At 40.6% G+C, this 13,086-nt stretch overlaps 1 protein-coding gene and 1 long non-coding RNA gene across 2 annotated transcripts in view; both read right to left on the bottom strand.

The window, feature by feature from the left end:
* Positions 1-1,102: 1,102 nt before the first annotated feature.
* Positions 1,103-2,263, bottom strand: LOC147101260 (uncharacterized). Its single transcript, XR_015073468.1, has 2 exons — positions 2,172-2,263; positions 1,103-2,042 (listed from the first exon to the last, which is right to left on the bottom strand). It is a non-coding gene; the product is annotated as an uncharacterized LOC147101260 (long non-coding RNA).
* Positions 2,264-6,066: 3,803 nt separating this feature from the next.
* wipf2b (WAS/WASL interacting protein family, member 2b) overlaps positions 6,067-13,086 on the bottom strand; it is a 57,148-nt gene continuing 50,128 nt past the window's right edge. Inside the window, exons 7-8 of the mRNA XM_085966549.1 lie at positions 12,504-12,605; positions 6,067-9,797 (exon numbers count right to left, since the gene is read on the bottom strand). Of these exons, the coding sequence (XP_085822675.1) occupies positions 9,757-9,797; positions 12,504-12,605 (143 nt within the window). The 3' untranslated portion in view covers positions 6,067-9,756. The remainder of the gene's footprint in view (positions 9,798-12,503; positions 12,606-13,086) is intronic.

Below are 13,086 nucleotides of genomic sequence, written 5' to 3'. Positions count from 1 at the left end.
AAGCTTCCTCAGGAAGGGAGTACTACCTGTCATCGCCCGCTCCTGCGCATTATGAGCCACCTTGCCTTGCACAGATGGATAAAATAGGAGAGAGAGCATCACATTGGTTGCTTACTAGGAGAGGCTTCTTTTCACGTATTCAAACCTGCTCTGAGAGATAAAGGTGTGAAATTCATCACCTTGGGAAGGCCGTCTCCCATGGCAACTGAGTTTTATGACTCACTCGCCTTTGGCTTCAGCCTTCAACAAACAAGCTGTAAAGCAAATAAAAGCTTACCGTCTGTATGAAGTAACAGAAACTGTAGTTTTAAAATTTTCCGCAAATCTTTTACCTTCCTTGCTCTGGTCATATCATTATAATTCTTTCTGCACTGATGTGCTGTCCACGGGACTGTGGATGTTGCAGCGAGGGTCTCTGCCACCTCCTTCCATGCCACTGTTAAGGGATAGGTGTTCTTACATAAGTTTATAAGTAATTCCTCAAGATAATAGGGTTCAAAGGCATTAATTGGCTTTCATAGGAATTAAGCGTACAATGATAACCCATATACACATAAGATTGCACTGACGATAATATGATTTACCGGAGAATTCACACATTACAGGTTTCAAGCTCGAAGGGTTAATGGTTGATCAGGCCTTGTCAAATTCTGAAGTATCTATTCTAATGACCCACGTTTTAAACCTTGTTTTCACTCTGCCATAACTTCAGTTTTAACAAGAATCACTCCTCAAGTCTTCACCTTGACTGAACTGTCAATCAAGTCTTTCACCTGGAGACAGTTACAGGGAACAGAGGCCCGCTTTAGGGACCTTACTCAGCTGTCCTCAGAAGAGTCACTATCTGAAGCTATAGCTTCTTGACTTGATGATCAAAACATGTCCATTGATGTCTCACTGCCAAGAGATCTATGGCAGCTCTAAAGGTTGAGCGAACAAAGGCAGTTTATAGCCTCCGCTGAATCTCATCAGCTACAACATTGGTATCCCTTTTACTAACTGAACATTGCTGACAGAAACTCACTTAAAAGCTAAAGTTAATATAAAGAATTAACCCTTTCCTTACAGCCCTCCCCTTTAACGTTTTGAATATATATCAATATATAAAAATAAGGCCGTCATTAAACATTTCATCAGCGTCATGTTCCTATCTCAATTTATTGTTACGCAAATTTCTACCCATTTCTTTTATATAATGTATTATTGCCTGAACTTGAAAGATCGTTCAGTCCTCTTTTACTGTCATTCATATTGTGAATAATTTTAATTTCAATTTTGGGGATTCACTGATTTGGAATTTCCATCTGTTGGATAGGTACCAGTGTACTTAACCCTATCCTGATTGTTTCATTAAAAAATCGGTTTCTCTATGGAGCATGCGGCAGTGCCTTGATTTAAAGGTATTCTCACTCTCCTGAGCCACATTACTTTTTTTAAATTTGTTCATGGGATGTGGGCGTCGCTGGCAAGGCCAGCATTTATTGCCTATCCCTAGTTGCCCTTCAGAAGGTGGTGGCGAGTCACCTTAAACCGCTGCAGTCCGTGTGGTGAAGGTACTCCCACAGTACTGTTAGGGAAGGAGTTCTAGGATTTTGACCCAACGACTATGAAGGAACGGCGATATATTTACAAATCAGGATGCTGTGTGACTTGGAGGGGAACTTGGAGGTGATGATGTTCCCATGCGCCTGTTGCCCTTGTCCTTCTAGGTGCTAGAGGTCGCGGGTTTGGGAGTTGCTGCAGCGCATCTTGTAATTGTTCTCGAAACACAAATATAAACACACACATCCGCCAGTAATCCACATATTCTGGGAGACTTTGGCCATATATTATAGCTGGCAAGGCAGTTAAGGATCAACCGTTTTTGTTTTAACTACTGTAATATGCTGTAAATATAACGGCACTAGGACCATGTAGAGGCCTTCTCAAATAATAGAGAATTGCCAGTCAGTTCAGGTTCTAGCCTGGCCCGCCTTGTTGGACTGTACGTCTTGTAATTCTCATCAGGCTCAGGGATATTGGAAAGCGTGTATTGAAGAACTCTAGGGTAGAAGAGAAAAGAAAAAGGGTGAGGGAAAAGGTTAGCCAAAACAGCAGAAACTCCAAGCAAAAGAAGTCTTGAAATGCAAAAAGAAGTAATTTAAACAAAACTTAAGTAGCGGTTTCCTTACTGGCACGATCAGAAAAAGCGCCGCCCAGTGTGGAACTGAGCCACAGGTCAGGGAGGTGGAGTGTACAATTCCCAGTGCTGAGTTAGCTGAGCTCAGCTGGAATGGCTGTTGGAGCAATGTAATTGACCTTTGTACTCCAGATATCCAGTTAATTCTGATAGAAAGTGCATGTGTGTGGACATCAGGTAAGGGCAGGATCAGGCTCGTTTGTGATTCCTCCCCATTGTCAAATACCCTGCTGACACACAATGTCCAGCTGATCTTTGAAACGTAGTCATTGTTCTGTTTATGAACGTGGCAGCCAATTTTCACACAGCAAGATTCCACAAACAACTAGATGAGGTGACTAACCAGTTAATCTGTTTAACTGTGGTTGAGGGGGAAATGTTGGCCAAGGCTCTGGGGGAATCCCTTTTCAAATATTTTCTCCCCCTGAACAGGTAGACGGCGGGGCTTGTTTTAATATCCCATCTGAAGGCTGGGCACCTCCATACTGCGTTGGCCTGAATTATGTGGATAGCAGCTTGGACCGAGAAGCTTGTGATTCGGAGGTGAAAGTGTTACCAACTGAGCTGAGACAACGCGGGTAGGAGTGGAACCAAGTGAGGGCAGTGTAACCGAGGTGGACTTCAAAGCATTGACGGGCGAGGAGGATGGCGTGGCTAGCACCCATGCAACTCTACCTGACCATGAGTGTGCTCCTTCAGGAAATCAATTCACTTCCCGGTCCCCCAGCCCGGATTATGCTACAGGATTTTCAGCGCTTATTTGCATATTTGATGTTTAAACCAAATTGAGATTATTTAGAGATAGATTGCAAGAATTTTTTTTTTTTTTTTTTAAGTAACACCTGGTCTCAATTGAAATACTTTTATAGAACACAGTGGAGGTAGATATATATCTGTACGTACCTGTATATATTTTGGAATCAAGCTACTCAAAATCACTATGCCTTCACACAATTCCATTGAAATAGTGAGCTAATTTTCTTTCATGATATTCAACCTCAGGAGTATTAGTGTTCTTTTTGTGCTTTACAATAAAACATATTTTGAAACCCATTAAAAGGATGATCATAACTCAAAGGTCTACCTTGTTCAACAATCCATAATTAAAAAAGACATACATTCGGTGCACTTTTTAAATACAGGGCATAAACGCTATTATCTATTAAGGGATCAGCGCCCGTTAATAAAGGGAAGCTCATGTCCCAATAGACCGTCAATTCTGAGCTTTATTGCCTATTAGTAGATAAATCACTGAATTCTGGTAATTCAGTTACTGACAGAGTGGTTATTAATGAATGGTAAAAGTCCACATTCATTCAACAAGCTCAGCGAGCACAGCTCTGTTATAATGTCACAATTTTGCTAATGGCTTTGCTGAACCAGGGGACCTCAGCTGCTTTAATTATCCTTCTCCTATCTCAGCACAAGACATTTTAGAAGGTTTATTGTAATCGCAGTTATTAGCCAAATGATCATTTGTAGCAGTAATTTATTAAGTGTCACACCAGAAGCTTCAGCAATTCTAAACCTACAAATACATGTTGAAGGAGCTTGGAACGTACAGTGTGAGAATTACTGACCGCATTAGAGAGGCCGATTCCCAACAGGAGTGACTTCACCCAAGCAAGCCAATAGAAATACAAGTGTGGCTCCTAGAGTCTGAATAAACTGTTTGAGAGAGTATTAGATGATAGAAAGGACTTGCATTTACGTAGCACCTTTCACGACCTCAGGACATCCCAAGTGCTTTACCGCCAATTAAGTATTATTGAAATGTAATCACTGTTGTAATGTAGGGAATATGAAGCATGACTTCCTGTCATCCAATACCCACAGGAGCACCTTCAGCAGATGTCTCTGGATATCAATCAGGATTGGGAGCCCAAATTGGTTTTTCTCTTCATAAAATGGTATTTTTCCATCAGTGCTTCTCATTTACACAAAAAAACACTTTAGCCTCTGAACCATTAATTATGAAGTGTTCGTAACCAATAAATTCACACCAGCTATCCAAATGTGAGGTTTTTATGCATCAATGTGACATTCCTAATGTGTATATTTCCTCAGTAATAATTGTTTTGTTTCCTTCCCTGTGCCCAAGTACACACATTGCCCCTTTGGGTCTATGCTGAGGAATAGAACAGTTCTACATTTTGCTTTCTGGGTCATCAATTATTCTCAGCTCAGATATAACAGACTCTACTGTTTGATAGCTCGTTCACACCATAACTGCATTAGTGTAACCTTCCCTTACCCACACCAGCCATCCTTGTGGTCTCATTGAGTGAGACTATTGTGCTGCTTTGTAGGCAATTTTAACTCGCACCCACAGGGGAGCTCCCCAAAAGGATGGAGAAAGCAGGAGAGGGGTGATTATGGATACTGGACTAGCAACCCAGAAGTTAAGTTCATAGCAAGTTTTAAATTGAATTCAATAAATCTGGCAATTTGTCAGCTGCCAACAGAAAATTGACGACGAAAAGCTGCAGGATTGTCACAAAAACCCAACTGGTTCACTAGTGTCCTTAAGGGAAGGGATCTGCCACCCCTACATGAATTCAATTCCACATTGTGTGATTGATGGCAATAAATATTGCCTTGCCAGTGTCACCCACATCCTAATCATTAATAATTTTTAAAAAGTACTCTTACAGCCAACAAATAAAACTTCCACCTTATGGTTCAAAGCGGGATTTGAATCAAAGTCCCAGATTTGAAATGATTTTGTTGTAACCCACTTCATCACCCAGCCTCCTTACAACTCAATTAAACTGAATTATTCATACTCTCTGGACTGTAAGCAGTAAAATTGTATATCCCCCATTTTGTTTTATTCTTTCTATAATTAATATCACAAATCATGTTACAGATTTAATAAAGTGCTACTTTCCATTCTATTAGTGCCATTTGTACATTTAGTGAAAACTCAAATTAAGAAGTTAATAACAGTGCTATGGCTTTATTGCAAAGTAGATGCTAAAGGTGCCTTAACTCTGATTATTTTAGTGTTCATGGACATGCCCAGAAAACTGCAATTTCTATCAAATCTATTTTCAGTCTGAAGACAGCAACACATTTCATTTTGGGTGAATATTTGATTCAAGACTTTGAGTTGTTGAAAATGACAGTTCATTACATTGACAGAATATTCAGTAAAACAACTGGACACGATGATGCTTCCTTTAAGTCCCATTCTCAAAAGTTAAGCTTTCAAATCAAGATTCCTGTTCTGACAGAGCAGAGGACTTGTTTTCTTCTGCCATCTACTCAACTGTTGCTATGGCAGCAGCCCGGGTCCCTCTAAGCAGTTGCTGTTATGAAACTTTCTCACCTTACAGCAAAAGACATTCATCAGTTTGGAAATCCCGAATTCAAATGCAAGGATATTGCTGGTATTTAAAAATGCACAAGTGATTTTTTTCCACACTGTCGAGCTGTAGGGTTCTATTCTCTAATAAGCAAAGCTGTGACAGACTGTATATTGTGGCATTCCCCTGCCAGGCAAATGAAGAAATTGAACCGAGATCTGATTTACTTCTAGGAGAATGGAACTTAAAAGCACTGGCAAAGAGAAATCAATGTTACTTAAGTAGTGTTGCAAAAACACTCAGAGTCTAGGCCCTTCGTATGTGCAGCTCAATAGTCTGATTTGGCAAAGGAATCTTAGGTGTGAAAGAGTTAAGAGATATCTGCCTTTTTCCTCTCACCTCGTGTTTTTGGTGAATGGTGGAGCTAGGGATTATGAAGTTATAATTCCTGTTAATTCTGAATGCACAAGAAAATAAGAGCAAATGCTGGTTTCTGTAAAACACACGTCCAATGTTACATAGAAAATGAACTAAGAAATGGAACAGAAGCAACAGTAAATCACACTTCAACACGCAAGATAAGAAAAATTAAAGTGATTATTTTTATTTCAATTTTCTTGATAATTAACAGAGAACCAAGTCCAGCTGGCCTGCATGATACAGCAATACACAAGGGAATTTAATGCTCTAGTTATTGCAATCTCCATATTCCGAGTCCTTTTTTTTCTTCTATGTATTACAATCCCACAGAAGAGGCTGCTGTACCATTTAAAGAAATGTGATTACAAAGTTTTGTTTTCATAATCAAGAATTGCATAGCAGGGGAATCTACAGCACACCCCAGACCCATAGTTAGAGACTACCCCAACACCCTGCACAGATCAACCATAGGAGAGGGACAGGAAATCTATTAGATTACCACAAAAAGAAACATAAATCAAGACAATAAATTAATCCAGCTAAACAGAACTTTAATAATAATGAGGTTAATTTTGTTTAAAAAAAATATTTCGAATGCAGAGTACCCACCATGTTGACGGAAAAGCTACGGGAGGAAAAAAAAGAAATCCACCACAGGCGGCATCAGACGACAGACATGGTAATATTCACAGGACTCAAAACAGGCAACGTCTGATGGAAGGAAAAGTCCTCCTGCCCTATTTTTGTGTGCGCGCATGTAAAAGAGCAAAACAAAGCAACACAGAAACGCTGGTGCATTCTGTAAGGCACAATGTTTGTGGCAACCGCAAAGCGAGAAAAAGAAAACAAAAAATTATACAAATACTGGACCTGTACTGGACTGGCATATTACATACACCATACACTAGGGCGCTATGAAGCTGGCATTATATGTACAGGGTACTGGCATGGTATTACATGTACCAGCACTGGGCATTACTGTACATGTGTCGGCACCAGTGCCAATATTGCACGTTTCAAACCTGTATTACAAATCCCAGATCTCGGTCTGGTAGCCTTGTATTGGGGACTACTGGCAAAACCACTATACCTGCGGTAAATGCTGCAAAACTAATTTATTTTTTAAAAACCCACAAAACCCGCTCATTGCTTGTCTGACAATCAGCTTCCTGCAGTGCATTGACGGTTTTCTTGTTCCTTTCTTGGTGTGTGCTGGGTGATTAAGAATACAAGTACCAGATTTTCAGCAAGAAACAAAGACATCACCAGTACTGGACCAGACTATTCTGTGGAATGGTCACTAGAGTTATTGGTTCAAATGATTAATATACAAGAACTGGTCATTTTCACTTTGACTACACTTAAACCGCAGCCAGAAGCAAATGCAAACACATTGGGTCCACTGATACCTAGACAAAAAAAGCATGGAGGGTCAGTTCTGTAGTATTTAATTTGCATGCATTTGTACAGTATAGAAAACCATCCTGCTGTCACGTTTAAACTGTAGGATAAGCTTGAGTATATTTGCAAGTACATTTTCTACTGTACAAACCAGCGAGTCAAAATCTTATAAAACCATCCCATGCACAATGAAACACATTTTAGTGCATTGTAAATACATCTTAATTTCACAGTACCTGCCAATGATATCTCACAAATGAGAAATTGAATAAGTATTCCATACAGGTGTGAAAATATCACTTGTTCTTCTGAACACGTGCTGCAGATCCACACACAGTCCAAACAGGTAATTGATGTCACCAAGGAGATCAAGTTTTTTGAAATGGCAGCCAGATTCTTGTTTTGTTGCATCTTCTACACATTCAAACATTGATGCACGTACAACAGAATATTGCTGAGTAACTGCGTTGCTGGACATGTTGTATTCATGAGAAAGAGCCTGATCCGCTGACACCTGCAGCAGCACTTGTGATAATGGGCTTTTCCACACTCATCGAATGGACCCAGCAACACACCAGTGCAGACTCCTCTCTCTTATTAAGGTAGGTGTGTTCAAACAACATTTATATGAATGTTAAGACATTAAAAAAAATATATAAATGATAGCTTTTAGGCTGTGCCAACTCAAATGTTTCAGCAATTAGTTATTCTGCTGTTACACAGAAAGGGCTCATTGGTTTATGGTGAGTGAACAAGTCAAATTCCATTACGAATTTCCAGGATTTCTACCAGTGTTCTGGGGATCACAGGCCACCCGTTTTGCTATGAAAACGGTGAACCAGCGGCCTTGTACGTAGGTCAAGCACACCGCTAAACAAAGCCCATTTCAGCATTGTGTTATTACAGCAATCTCATTAGTGTTCAGAACAGGATTTGAATAACTCAATCAAGTGAGAATACAATATCGGGCCATACCCATACTGATTGGCTCAACAAAAAGCTGATTGTTTAAAATATTTAAAATCAACAGAAAATGAATCGATTAACTGATCATAAATCGATTAATTGGTACAATTCTATATACTCTATCCCTCCTTTATATATTTGCTATAATCTTGCAAAAAATTTTGTATGGAAAAACTGCAAACTGATCTATAAATTGCTCAGCATCTCTCAGACAGGGTTTCAGGCCTAAATGCAACCCCACTTCCACACAAAGCGGAGAGAGAGAAAGAGACAGGGAGGGAGTAGAGAGAGAGAGGGAATGTTTACCTATGGAAGAAATTACCATTATTCCTATCAAGAGAGATTTAGACTCGCTGGTACTGTAGCACCGCACATGAAGGCTGTAGGAGAACAGTGTACAGGGTTCCCAGGAACAGCGTGAAAGTACCACGTTACAGACAAACACACAAAAAACACCAAATTCAAAGTGCTTTGGCCAGAAGTTACAGCTTTAAAAAAAAAAATGCAGTGCATTTCACATCGCTCGTACCTAGCACGCACCAGGAGACATCACCTGGACCTGGTGTATGCCATCCAGACATCTCCCATACCCAGTGTGTGCCAAGAAGAGACATTACTTGTGCCTGGTAAATGACACACTCAGACAGCATCCCTCAACATGAGCTCTGCTGCTCTGCATTAAACAAAAGATGAAACCTTTGCTGTGGATAGGTTAAGCAATCAAAACAAGCAAGTCAGTCATCTGAGAAAGTAGTGTCTTCCATCAAGCCCATCATACCTAATTCACAAGCTCTGTACAACTTACAAAGAAAGAATTATAACAATGATTACTATATCTCCTGTACTTGAGTAAATACATTATAATAAATCTGGTACCGACATGACATAGTGTATAAGGCAAGGACCAGCTAGATATTGGAATAAAAATTCAAAAAAATACATGTAATGTGGGAATTTTAGTCTTACCAACTGGTCTATGTTTACCCAATAGTGTTCCATGATTCTACCACTCTACCAGAGGCCCAAGGATATTTTCAAAATTAACATTAATTTACAGACAGTCAAAGATTAAGTTTAACCACTTAACATAGACCAAAACAAAACCCATATTATTCCATGTGTTTCCATTTCATTTGTAGTGAAACTTGAACATGTCATTCTTGGATCTCTGGTAGCTGTAAACATCTAACAACCCCTCAACTTAAAAAAATAATCATGACATTTCAGTCAACTTTCCATTAGCTCAGCCCAATTGCAATGACAACTCCTGGAGCTGAAAGATGTGAAGGTCAAAGATTGTACAATCTGAAATTCAGGAATCTCAGATTAGAATGCATGCTCTAAGCAGATCAGAAGAGGTTTTGCCTCAATGTAGTGAAGTGGAGAAGGATCTTGAGCTGTACACTAGGAAAAGAAAGGAAGTGAACGCCTCAGTCTTCCAACAGGGAAGGCAGGGAATAGCCAAACCCACACAGTCACAGATCACCTCGCAACAGGTGGCAAGGGTGGTGCCCCTCGAACAACTGCAAGAAATGAAAAAACACAGGTCAGCAAATATCCTAAGCAAACAGTAAAAGAGAAAGGCAGGATCTACTAGATTAAACAGATCTTCTGGTGGGGAGCTGCAGTGTTTCATCGAAGAAGCTTATGTACAATTTATGACAGCTTTCCCCTCCATCCTCCTGAAGACACAGACACAGTGGGGAATGGTTTCACCCTCTGGTACCTTACCCAAGTAGCCATTCATGTGTGAGCCAAAAATGTGACTGTGGCCAGGCTATTTGGCTGTGAGGACCCAGCCTTCTCCTATCTTAACCAGACACTCACGTAAACACATAAGGGTAGAAATTCAAATGGGCAGATCACACATTTGAGAACGAATGAGGCAAGTCCCAGGAAAGGTGGGGTAAAGTTGAAACGGGCATTTGGGGGGGGGGGGGGGGGGTGATCGCAACGACTGTGGGGTTAGGGGAGCACACCTGTTCCTCACGGCTCCACAGGAAGGTTTTTTTAAAATAAATTCTCTGAACCTTGCCTTTAGTTGGTGGCCACTGCTAAGGCTGCAGCTGCCACTTAAGAATCCTGAGCCAGGCACACCTCTCCTGTTCATCGCAAGCGAATTTCTGAGTGGACCTAAAACAGGCATTAACTGCCTTAAATATGCAAATAAGCTGCCTGTTTTAGGCAGCCGCCGGGGACGCCTGTACAATGGCCCAAAGCAATTTGGAATCGGACACTTTTCAGGCGTCCTTGGGGCACAAGACATTGGTCCCCGAAATAAGGCCTGTAAAATGGACGCAACGAGGCTCAATTTCAACCCCATACCCTTTCCATCAGGATTCACCGGATAACAATCTTCCTCCACCCTCCAGTCCAGGGGCACAGAAGCCAATTGCAGCAACTCAACTACTGCACTGGCTGAGGAGAATTAACTCCACTCAGACCAGGATCTGAACTTGGTGTTTGGCTTAGTACCACACTGGGCACTGATCAACACAGCCATCTGAGGAGCTAGCTTATTCCAGCATATTCAAAGGATGAAATTAAGACAATCACTTAAATTAGCACATATAGAGTATTTTACAGATATAATGTACAATAGAGCATCATGTGTGTCAAGCATTATGGTTTTAAATCTGCCACATTCACAAATTGATTCAAATAGATCCATTACCTTCTATTCCAGTACCAGTTCCAAACTTTCTCAGTTTCTAAATTTACTCTATTTCTAAAAATACACTTAGAGAGACTAGATCTGGCAACGTGTCATCCCGTTTGTCTTGCTTTACTGTAAAATCTGGTGTGTGTAGTCACTCTGTAGAAGTTGTTCCCTTATGTTACTGTTACCATTCTGGGAAAGTTTTTTTTTAAACTTCTGATGTGGATGACGCTGCAAAGTTAAATTTATTGCCATCCCTGGCAGCTGAGAGAAGATAGTGGTGGGCCACCTTCTACTAGCAGTGCTGTTGTGTAACCATCACTGTTGCACCAACTCTGGGCAAAATTTTAACAGACACACATGATAATTGATAGGCCTTCACATCAAGATTGCTGAATAATCACCTCAGGAGGACATTATGGCTCCATGTCTTGTATGTTGTACATGTAGTTTTCTAGAGCATCTGAGGTATTGGAGATTGCTCCAGAACATATTGATCTTTCAGCTTTGCATGGTCTGTGTTGTTCAAATTTTTTTTTTTTTTTTTTTTTAAATGAAGCTTCTCTGAACGTTGAAGCATTAAAATAGACATGAAGATGTGGCTAATTCCACTACATTGTACAATGGAAAATGGATAAATGTTCATGATACAATGGCCACATAAAACTTATTCCCACCATCTCCCCTCTTAACACTCAGTTCCATTGCCAACTACTCTGATGGTTGCAATTTATATTAGTGTTTTACAAGGTCAATTGTTTATAGATACAGGAAACTCTCGATTTACCGGCACCTAAATAACCAGAAATCTCTTAACCGGCAAAATTCAGAAGTAGGTTCAGGTAAGTTTTACTTCATATTAGTGGCCGTTCCTGGATCTGTGGTCGTGTAACCGGGGTTCCTGCACCTGTTGCTATGTAACAGGGACGCCTGGATCTGTGGCCGTGTATGGGGCTCTCGTACCTTTTACTATACCTCTCTGTAATCCGGACTTTTTGATAAACCGGCACCACACCATTCCCGTCGGTGCCGGATAAAAAAAGTTTCCTGTACTACAAATATTCACTGAAAAGCTATGGGCCATGTACCATGTGACAGAATAACCAGACATTATAATTTCCTTTACTCCTTCACAGCTACCATTCAATCGCTAGCTGCATAGTTGCATTTAAGGGGAAGCTAGATAAACACGAGGGATAAAGGAATAGAGGATATACTGATAGGGTTAGATGAAATGGGGTGGAAGGGGGCTCGTGTAGAGCATAAACACCAGCATAAGCCATATGGGGCGAATGGCATGTTACTGCGCTGTAGACTCTATGTAATTCTGTGTAACCCAACACATCACCAGTTGCACAATTGTAAGAGAATGTTTCTAGTGTTGGTGTCTACAGGACAGGTGCCCCGAGAAAAAAAACGAGGACCGATTCCTTTCATGTAAACCTATTCTATGCTAGTAGGGTTTACTTGGATAGTATGTTTGACAAATGATTGATCCGGGAGGGTGCCGAGCACTCATTTAAAGTTGGGATCCTTGCATGCTGACAGCACGTAAACTGGAGGGACTCACCTCTGTTCATCTTACTTGGGTACGTTTTTTGGAAATGCCGATATTCCTCCGGCGCCGGAAAGTCTTCAATCGGATGAAATGAGTATTTTGCTTCAAAATCATCTAGGGAAGAGACAATTTTTTAAATGTCTTTTTTTTTTTTAAATAGTCGATGCAAGTTATTAATAACCTGGGTGAATGAAGGAGATCAACTAATTCCTGCCACTCAGGAAACTGAGCACCTCCAGGTCTGCTCCAATTTGATTATACTGGGGTTCTGCTGGAAAACGAGATTTGAACAGCACCCTACACCCTCTAGGCTTGACTCTTAGAGGGTACTTTAACATAGTGGTTATGATACTGGACCAGTAATCCAGAGGCCTGGACTAATAATGCAGAGACGGGTGTTCAAATTCCACCATGGTAGTTTGTGAATTTGATGTCAGTTAATTAAATAAATCTGGAATAAAAAGCTAGCATCAGTAATGGTGACCATGAGGCTATCGGATTGTCGTAAAAACCCTACTTGTTCACTGATGTCCTTTAGGTAATGAAACCTGCTGTCCTTACTCACAGCAATGTGGTTGACTCTCAACTGTCCTCT

Source organism: Somniosus microcephalus, chromosome 24 (genome assembly GCF_052327205.1).
Source record: "Somniosus microcephalus isolate GS21.2 chromosome 24, FLI_Smic_1.0, whole genome shotgun sequence".
Taxonomy (NCBI): Eukaryota; Metazoa; Chordata; class Chondrichthyes; order Squaliformes; family Somniosidae; genus Somniosus; species Somniosus microcephalus.
The sequence above is the reverse complement of the archived record's forward strand: the minus strand, read 5'-3'. Positions and strand labels throughout refer to the sequence as shown.